The 10,745-nt window shown below is 42.3% G+C and overlaps 1 protein-coding gene across 1 annotated transcript in view; it reads left to right on the plus strand.

Annotated features, from left to right (window-relative positions):
• The window catches only part of reln (reelin), a gene marked incomplete at its 5' end in the record, with an annotated part of 178,783 nt that overhangs the window by 103,105 nt on the left and 64,933 nt on the right, over positions 1–10,745 (plus strand). The window contains 5 exons of the mRNA XM_084060861.1: positions 704–944; positions 3,257–3,396; positions 6,399–6,550; positions 8,205–8,320; positions 8,485–8,693. Coding sequence (XP_083916987.1) covers positions 704–944; positions 3,257–3,396; positions 6,399–6,550; positions 8,205–8,320; positions 8,485–8,693 — 858 coding nt within the window. The remainder of the gene's footprint in view (positions 1–703; positions 945–3,256; positions 3,397–6,398; positions 6,551–8,204; positions 8,321–8,484; positions 8,694–10,745) is intronic.

Genomic DNA, 10,745 nt, shown 5'->3' on the forward strand with positions numbered 1-10,745 from the left:
TGCGTGCTGACATTTTTACCAAGCTAATAGAGCCTGCCTGCTTTCTAAGGGAAAGGGAAATTTCATCTTGACCTTCAGGTCAAAATTCGTGTCAGATCCTGTGTCTAGGTGAGACATGACCTTTGACACGATCTAAATGTCTCAATAGAAGAGCAGGGAGACCAAATACAACCACCCCAATTGTATAAGTTATATTGTATTAACATACTCTACCATTCAGATTGGACAATATTGCATTTCATTCATAAAAAAAGTTTCACAGTAACGCTTTAAAGCAGGTTTGCGAGTTTATTTTATTTTGAAAAGGGTTAGTTTTAGTATAGTTTTATTTTGTAAAGCCTCATTTTAATTTTATTTCAGTTAAGCCATTAAGACCTGGAACTGCATCATTTTTAGATTTGAGCTAAAAAGCATTATTTTACACTTTGGACTCGGTGCCGCGCTACGAGCTTGTAGATCTGCTATTTTTGAAAAATCATGAAAATGTGTGCAAATCTTTGAATATATATATTTTTAAAGCGAACTCAAATCTTTGCTTCTGGGGGTCTCTGGAACAAAATATTTTGATGGGGGTCTGCGGCCAAATACATATAATTTTGGGGGTCCTTGACATGAAAAAGATTGAGCACCACTGATATAGAAACATACGTTTTTCAGAAAACTGTTTCAGAAAACAAATTGTGTAATTTGTGTTGTTTCTCAGAGCTCCCACCAACAGCAGTACCGTGGTCCACCTGCTGCCCCTCCCCCTGGGCTCCCGGGCAGAGGGGGTGCGTCTGCGCTGGTCCCAGGAGGCCCCCGGGGGCCCCGAGGGCTACGAGTCCTGCTGGGGCCTGGACAACATCCTGCTGGTCAACGCTGCTCACCGGCCCCCCCTGCTGGAGGACAACCTGGACCCCCCTGACACCTCCAACTGGCTATTCTTCCCAGGAGCCACCGTCAAGGTACACAATAAACTTAAATGTTATATTAATAATGTATATGCTATGAACTTTCTTCTGAAATAAAGATGAGATATGATGACACCAAAGCTATTATAGTTTCAGATTTTTATTTTTGTTTTGACTTGTTTAGCATGTTTTACATTTTGGCTTACTTTGAAATTGTTTTTAAAGCGGGTTTGCTAGCTTAGCTTAGTTTTTTTATATTTTGTGGGGGGAAAAGCTTAGATTTAGTTGATTTTGTATTAGTTTTACAGTTTGTTTTATTGTAATAAGGATTAGGCGGGGTTAGAAAAGTATTGTACTGGCAGAGATGTGCGCTTCACTGCACTGAGCATGTGAACCTTTCTAGTGGTTTTTAGTCATGGCTGCCAGTTCCCACCTGATTTCGTGAGGGAGTTCTGACTGCTCCACACCGTACTGAATAACTACTAGCTTGCATAATGTCTTCAGTGTTGGAATTAAATCTAAGATGTACAGACCATCATCGACGTGGCTTCCAAAGAGTATGATACGATCTCCCACCATGCAACTTGCACCATAATACATCTGAGAACCGTTTCCCTTGACTTCAACCTTATTCCAGGTGAAGGTCACTGGGTTGAATTTCCACACATCATTTACAAATTTCCGGTTGATGCCACCATATATGTACAGCTCTCCATTGTAGGCAAAGGCTGAATGACCAAAGCGTCCTTCTGGGGAAGGCTGTACAGGAGGTGTGTTCAGCCAGTTGTTGGTCTCTGTGTCAAACACTCTGATGTTGTAGAAGACTCCCTCGTCCCCACAGCCCCCAAATACAAACATCTTTGTCCCGATGATGGTGGCAGAGTGCCTATATGAAGCAGGTGTTGGAGTTCCTCTGGTGTTGATTAAAGCCCAGACCATTGTAGTGGTGTCCAACTTGTACATCTCATTCGTGTATCCTCCATAGTATCCTCCATTGACGGATCCTCCATAGATATACATGACCTTCTCCAAGACACAGGCTGTGTGGAAGTACCTTCCCTCTGGAACAGTTCCAGAGATCTCGGGCTTGAACCATCTGTGGGAGTCGACATCAAATCCATAGAGCAGGTTGCAGTAAGGATATCCTCCCCAGATGTAGATGCACTCTGCTATAAGTACAGCTGTGTGGCCCCAGCGCCTGGAGGGAACATCAGGGGGACCATCTCCTCTTCCATTTGTCCATGGGGGCAACTTCCTCCAGCGCAGAGACACTGTGTTAAAGATGTGGACATCAATCTGAACACTGTTGTTCTTGTGATAGTTTCCTTCAAATGAGTACACCTTGTGTCCGACTACCACAACAGCTGGGCTGGAATTATAATGTCCTATCAGAGGGTGTTAGAAGGCAGGGCAATTTAATATGCAGAAGTTGCTGAATGGTGTTGTGTTAGAAACTACAATAACAACATTTAAAAGGACAATTACATATGATGTAATCATGATGTTGTGATATCACTGCGTGATGACATCATTATATGGAATAGCTAATGACGTGCCTCAACATGAATGTCTATTTGAGCTAAATCTATGATCAGAATTGTATCAGTACTATGACATTTCCATATTTGGGCATATTGTGATAAAGACGCGGCGGATTTCCCCTTTAACCGGGCACTGCTGATTATCAAGTCTGTAGATCTGCTTTCTGTTTTTTTATCGTGAAAATGTGTGCAAATCTTTGCTTCTGGGGGTCCCTTTGAGAACCACTAATTATAGCAATGAGTAAAAGAAAAAAAAAACTGTTAGGATTTAGAAGACATTTGTAGAATCCCCCAGAAGCAAATATTTGAGTAACAAATGTTCGCTTTAACACTCGCATGACTAGCAGGTCATTCTGGACGATTTTGAGAATTGAAAGTGGATTAACTTCTCTCATGAAGCTCCAAGAAAGTTCCCCTTTCATGACTTTTCCTAAATATTTGTTTCAAATCATCTCTGTTTTTTTTTCTTTCCTGAAACGTATTATAAATATGAAATAAACACCATATATACCATCCCGGCCGTTATATTTTGGCTAAATTGAACACTTTGGAGTTAGCTTGTTTCTGCCGGACAGCAGAGATATTTAATCATCAGCGTAGTTTTTATTTTGTTTTTATGCCACCTTTTTCGGTGGTCGACGAACATTTTCAGTCATAGTTTTACTCAACAAAATGAACACTGGCCGTGACCACTGAGTCACATAATTCCATAGGCAACCTCTTTCAGTGAAACAATTCAGGTCGATATACAGTAGCACAACAGGGGCAGATCCGTCTGACATCAGATTGCATGCAATGACACCTTCCTGTTCTCTCATTGGCCAGCATGCCTGCCAGTCAGAAGGCAACGCCCTGTATTTCCACGGCGGGGAGGGCATTGGCCACGCCTCCACCAGAGACATCGACCTGCACCGAGAGGAGGGGAGGAGCTACTGGGAGGAGGACTTTGAGGGCCCGCCCACAAAGTAAGTTAAAGTTTAACAAATGGCAGCTTAAAGACCAATATTGTATTATGTAAGAAGAGAGAAGAGAGAAGAAGAGAGAGCGAGAGAGCGAGAGAGAGAGAGAGACAGACAGACAGACAGACAGACAGACAGACAGACAGACAGACAGACAGACAGACAGACAGACAGACAGACAGACAGACTGTTACGACCCACCGGGTCTAGGGGAGTAGGAACGCAACAAAGGCAAGATGGTTCAAGGCAAACTTAAGCTTTTATTCACAGCAATCGAAGTATGGCATACAATCAAGTGTAAATGTAATGAAATAACAGTGCTACCAGTGCTGTTGAGTGAACAGGGCGCGGACAGGAACCAAAGCAAAGAAACAAACAACAAACAAAAGGTTGCTTTCCTAAACACTTAAATAACCCCCAACTCTTACTTCCTAACTTAGTAATAAACAGTAATAAAAGAAAACCTAGCTATCTGACTACCCTACTCTTACCTAATCAAGCATAAATACAAAGTGAATGGATCCTGCCCTCTACCTGGTGCTAAACAGTGGAATACTAGAAATAAATACCTACTATATACTACCTGCCCTGTATCAACTCTCACAAGAAGCACTTACTTAAGCAGCAATGGGTACAATGGGATTTAGACTGGATACAATGCTCTGTATGTTAAGACGGTATCTAAACTACTCCGTTGGGCACGCTGTCACTAGACTGACGTACATGGAGTGTTATCTGGACTGACAGCGGCCCAGAATGGAGACATTGAATGGCTTTTGAAGAGTGGAGGGATGATGACGCGGAGCCGTGGAGTGGTATGCGCCAATAGGGGCGCGTTGTTGCAGAGTGCAGAGCTTGAGTCTGAAGCGCTCCCCACCAATCCTGGAGAAGGAGTCGCATCCCGAATCTGCATAGGATCAGACGAAGAACGGGGACGAGGACAAGACGGGCGCGCGCACACCTATAACATAAACACATAACACAGATCCCTATACACTTAACACTCCTAGCACTCTTATCCGTAACACAGACAGACAGACAGACAGACAGACAGAAGGACGAACGAACGGACAGACAGACAGAAGACAGGAAGTAATCAACAGTCTCGTTATCATTTCTGTCAGTTCAGTTCTGTTAACGAGAGGCACACACACACACACACACACACACACACACACACACACACACACACACACACACACACACACACACACACACAGCTCAGTGCTGGCCCATTAGCCAGTGTGCACACTGACATGTGTGTGTGTGTGTGGCCTCAGCAGGAAAATGTCACTTTAACACTGCATAAACTGTGACGAGAGAGAGAGAGAGCGAGAGAGAGAGAGAGAGAAGAGAGAGAGAGAGAGAGAGAGAGAGAGAGAGAGAGAGAGAGAGAGAGAGAGAGAGAGAGAGAGAGAGAGAGAGAGGGGAGCAGGACAGAATGGATGGAGGACAGACTGAGACTGCTGTTTGTCTGTGCTAATGAGAATCCACCTTACACTGTGTATGTGTGCGTGTGCGTGTGTGCGGTTGCGTGCGGCCTATGAGTTAAAAGTTAGCAATGTGTTAAATGCATATTTATTTTAAATGACATGCTCATGAAAAGGCTGGTTGATCGTTATAAGTGTTCATTTAAAGGTAGGGTAAGTGATTTTCTTTGGTTAAAATAAGTGTTAAATAGCTTTATATTCTGATAGTACTCATTGCTATAGAGCGTTTGTTCAGTAAAAGGAGTCTCCTTGTCTCTCCACCTCTTTATAAAACAGAAAATGCATTTTCGTTTCAGTTTCAGTTTCATTTCCAATTTTATCCAATCAGGATAGAGAACTCAATCAGGATATAGATTAAACAAGTGAAATTGGAAGTGATGACACTAAGAAATGAGCAGGCAAAATTGGAACTGGAACACTATAAAAATGAAGCTTAAAAATCTGTACTTTCTCCTGATTGACTGAGATTTTGACATCTACCGGAAAATGTATTTTCTGTTTATTAAAGAGCTGGAGAGACGGGGAGACATCTGTTACTGAACAAACACTCTATAGCAATGATTACTATCACAATATAGTGCTTTAACCTTTTAACAAAATACTTTTTTGTTTTAACCCAAAAATATCACTTACCCTACCTTTAACTGTAGAATGATGTCAGAATCAAACAGACATGACCTCTGACCTCTTCACTTTTTCCTGATATTTCCCTGTGATATTTCCCTGTGAAGAGGTTTGGTGTCGAGGGGAAAAAAGATCAGACCAAGTGCAAGTTTTGAGGGTTTAAGTGGTTAACTCTCTGAAAATACACATTACACTAAACTCATTTTGGGGTGAGGGCCACATTGGATGAAATGTGACTTGATAAGGTCCGGACCAGTTGCGAGCACAAGCATGCACGGCTGCACGCTCACAACACACCTTGCCTGTGGAACGAGTAATGATTACACCCTCCACAGGCAAGGTTATTTTTTTACTAAAACAACTGCACTTAGTGCACACTATGACTCTCAGATTCTCAGAGCATATTTCCAAATGCACCCATTATTATATGGAAATGACTTAACATGAAAAAAATATATGAGAATGTGACTGTACAGCTAGCACAGTAATAACATCGCTAATGTCAAGCAGCAGTGAGGTCATAGCCCTGATGTCACAGCATAGAGGACAGTGTGGACTGTTCAAGCATGTTTTCCAATTCCATTTTATGAGAATGTAATATTAGAACATCAGTTGGATTTCAAGCATTTAAAACAATGTGTTGCTTTGTGTTAACACATCGGGTGCCAGAGGTTTATTAAAATATTATACGTTCAGTGCCTGCATTTCTTCCATCCACTTACGTTGATACGTTTCGTGCTGTAGATTTCATTTTATTACGGCACTCCTCGTTTGGATTATGAAAAACGGTCCAGACCGTTTATGGCACTCAATGTGTTAAATGCTGCAATTAAGCTGGTGTCATTAACGTATCGTTGTCTGTCTGTCTGTCTGTCTGCCTGTCTGTCTGTCCAGCTGGGAAATCGAGGGGGCGGTGTACGGGACCCAATGTGGGGAGGTGGAGTCGGGTTTGGCGCTGGTGTTCGACCAGGACGGGCGGAGGGATGTTTGTACGCCGTACATGGATACCACCGCCTACGGAAACCTGCGATTTCACTTCACCATGGGTATGTTAATACTTTTAATTATTTAATAGCTTTAATTAATATCACCGACCTACGGAAACCTGCGATTCCACTTCACCATGGGTACGAAGCATTTTGAAACCAAATTAATAACACTCAACGCTGCAACCTTTAACTTTGATGTCCTGCATGCCCAACCGACTGTCCTTTATGCAGGTAGCCATCCAGATATAAGATTAAATCACTACCACTACAGTGACCAAGATATTTCTGCAATCCATGGACAGTGGGTTTTAGAAATATCTTGGTCACGTTCTCATGTTTTTGGTTTGTTTTCTTAACCACAATGTTAAGTATGTAATTTAGATAGCATGTTGTTTAAACTGTTTACCTGTTGTCCTATATGTTTCAATGTACAGATTATTATTTTTGATAGTATATTGTAAGTCGCTCTGGATAAAGAGTGTCTGCTAAATGCCTACATTGTGATTGAAAATTGTATCGGTTAATCACTCATGCTCAGTGGTGGACTACTGGGTTTTGCACTGTGGTTAAATTGTATATTACTCTTTTCTACTCTATAGATTTACTATCTATATTTATGACAACACCGTACATATATAAATGATGAGGGCTGTCAAAGTTAACATGTTAATAATTAAAACACTGCTTTATTATATAAACTGCATATTCGCATTAACACAAAAAGGACACAGCTCTGTATGCATGCTCTGGTATTAACACAGGTTCATAACTTCATAACATTAGTTGGAGATCATTACCTAGCCAGGGCAGTTCTGCTAGGCGTTTTCAGTTGAGAATATATGCATGTTACTGTGTCACATAATGCATACAGTGGATAAGGATGCCTATTCATTTGACAGTCTTAGTATAGTGTGCTAGCATAGCTGCCAATGCTAGTCACACTGAGCACTATAACTATTGATTGATTGAATATTTTATTAGGCAAAAATGTAAAGCAGCACAGTTACATTTAAAATACAGTACCTTCTCTAAAAGGTCTGTTCAAAAAAGTTCTTGCGGTCTTGGTTTCCATTGAGGAAAACAAAATACAGAAAAAAGGAATATCACTATATGTACAAGCAAAAAACAAAACAAAAAAGCAGGAAAAAATGTATACATATGTACAAGCATAATGATATATATATATATTTTTTTTTAGTTGGTGTTAAGTCTGCCATCCACTTGACTTTGAATTTGTTTTAAAACAATATTGTTATAGTTATAGTGCTCAGTGTGAATGGCAAACATTGTGCGTTGCTAGTAGCCTACAGTATGTGTTTTGGAATTCCATGGTCATTGTACAATATGTTACAGTACCAGTACTGATATTACCCCACAACTCAGATAAGATCATTGATGATTTGATTAATTAGCATAAAAAATACCAAAAGTTCAATAGAAGAGCAGTTAGACCGAATACAACCACCACAGTTCAATAGAAGAGCAGTTAGACCGAATACAACCACCACAGTTCAATAGAAGAGCAGTTAGACCAAATGCAACCACCACAATTGTGTTAAGCATTTTTTAGATTGTGATGTTTTCCAGGGTTTGTATGTACTTTAAGTCAGTGTATTTCTGTGTGTGTGTGTGTGTGTGTGTGTGTGTGTGTGTGTGTGTGTGTGTGTGTGTGTGTGTGTGTGTGTGTGTGTGCGTGTGCGTGTGTGTGTAGGTGGTGGGGACTGTGATCCAGGGCAGTCACATGACCATGATGTCATCGTGTTTGGGAGGTCGGCGGGCAGGAGAGAACCGGTCCTACTGGACACCCTGCCGTACTCCTCCTATAGGGTAACGCGCACACACGCACGCATGCACGCACACACACACACACACACACACACACACACACACACACACACACACACACACACACACACACACACACACACACACACACTCTCTCTCTCTCCCTCTCTCTCTGATGGTATCGGCGTGTCTCTCGTCCATTCCAGAGTCCCACCGTAGTGTCTCTCTCTCTGCCCGCGGAGCTGCAGACGTCGGCCACTCAGCTGTGCGTTGAGCAGCGGTCACACGGGGGCGCCGGTCGTCACGTGTGGGCCCTGGACTTCATGCAGCTGCTGCCAGTCCTGCCGGGCACCCTCACCCACCTGGCCCAGTTCAGCATCAACCTGGGCTGTGGCTCCTACCAGCCTGCCAACAGGTGATTTATCCCACTGGTTCTCAACCCGTGGGTCGGGACCCCCACGTTTTATTTTATTTTTTTGTTGGGGGGGGGGGGGGGGGGGTCCCAGATGACAGTAAAGTGACAATAAAGTGACAAAAAAATAACATTAGCCTACTGCATCAAAGGTAGTCAACAAACTATGCTATACAAACTGGTCAAACATTGACCAAATAGGCTCTATGCACAGCAGCCATTTTGGAGAGAAATTGGGCCTCGTCTTACTTCCTTCACAGGTGTTACCAATGATACTAATGAAGGCTCTGTTCCATTCTGGTCAAACAGAGTCAGGGTGCTGATATTGTGCATTTTAAGAAGGTGTTTAACTCTGAGAGTGAACCAAATGGACCCGTAAGGGTTCCATTTGTACACTCTCAGATTTATGGGGGTCCTTGAAATAAAAAGTTTGAGAACCACCGTAAAAGCCGTCATTAGTATGATTGGCAAAACCTGTGAAGGAAGTAAGAAGAGGCCCAATTTCTTTCCAATATGGCTGCTGTGCATAGAGCCTATAGTCAAATAAAGAGGCAAACATTTCGAGCTGTCAGATCAGCTATTTTCACAATATCTATCTGTGGAACCGAGTCAAACTAAATGTAATGCCTCAACTCCTGCAATTCCAAATGCTTGTCAGGGTGGGGGGTCCCCAGTTCAAATATAATTATTTTGGGGGGGTCACGGCCTGAAAAGGTTGAGAACCACTGACTTATCCTACTATCCTATTATTCACCTTATTCCTGGCCCTCCTCCAGGGCGGCACCATTGAGTTTTTTTCCCGTTTCATTCTATATCTGTTCACTTCCCCCCTAGTAGGCTACTGAAGGTGTAATGCAAGTAATCAGCAGTGTTGCCAGATTTGTGCAAGAGAAACAATGGGCCAGGTCTATGAAAACAAGCCCAAAGGAACAGACTGTATGGAGTCAACAGTCTATAGAGACTGTGTCAGACTGAACTAAATGCAGATTGGCTGATATGCTTGATGTCTATGTTTGATAATATCACTATTTAACACTTCAATTAAAGATTTAGCTTAACCACATTTTCAATATTTGTCAAAAAAGGTCATAAAAGAAACATCTGCAAGCTTGTAGATTGGCGCTTTTTATTTCACTGAACCCTGACATTAATAATAATCATATAATAAGGATAATTCCTTTAACAGGTCCGTTCATGAAAGTCCTTACGGTCTTGTTTCCAATGAGGGCCTGTGAGCAATTAGGGGTTAAGAGTCTTGCTCAGGGACAAACTTCATTTCATCGACACATTTGCTGGCCTGGAATCGTACCTGGGGCAACTAGGGCCTCTGGCTCCCTAGGCGGGCTCACTAACCACTCAGCTATGGCCGCCCCTTAACCATATAACATGTTAATACAGTACAACAGTGGTTCTCAAAGTGTATGTTTTAATACATTATTGCTACATTTTAACCACTTAATCCATATTTTATACGTTGGCTATTCAAAAATAGACAGCCAACTAGCCAGAGCTTGTACATCTGCTTTTTTTGAACATTTTAGAAGAATCTTGAAATTGTGAATAATTCCAAATCTTCTCTTCTGGGGGTCCCTGGCCCAAAACATTTCCAGATGGGGGTTTGTGGCCAAATATATATATCAATTTGGGGGTCCTTGATATGAAAAAGTTTGAGAACCACTGCAGTACAGAACATGACGGGGCTGCTGCTATTCACCTGTTTCCTAGGCTGTGTGTTTTCCACTTCCTGTCGATTTCATTATATGATTGGTCATCTGACCAGTTTCATTGGATTTCATTGGATCAAATCGACAGGAAGTGGAAAACACACAGCCTAGGAAACAGGTGAAGCAGAGCCGTCTGGGAGAAATGACCGGGGCCCGGTGCGGAGTTGGCGAGCACGCACGCGCGCGCAGCACGCGTGCGTGCGTGGAGTACCCGCGCGCGCGATTTTTTTGCGGTTTCTGTCGGATATATCCGAGTTTTGGGTGGTTATTTGCGGTTATTTTTGCCCTCAAAACATTAAGTTGGGTGTCATGTTGGGTATCATGTTAAAAA

Source organism: Gymnoscopelus microlampas, assembly GCF_963454915.1.
Source record: "Gymnoscopelus microlampas genome assembly, chromosome: 6".
Lineage (NCBI taxonomy): Eukaryota > Metazoa > Chordata > Actinopteri > Myctophiformes > Myctophidae > Gymnoscopelus > Gymnoscopelus microlampas.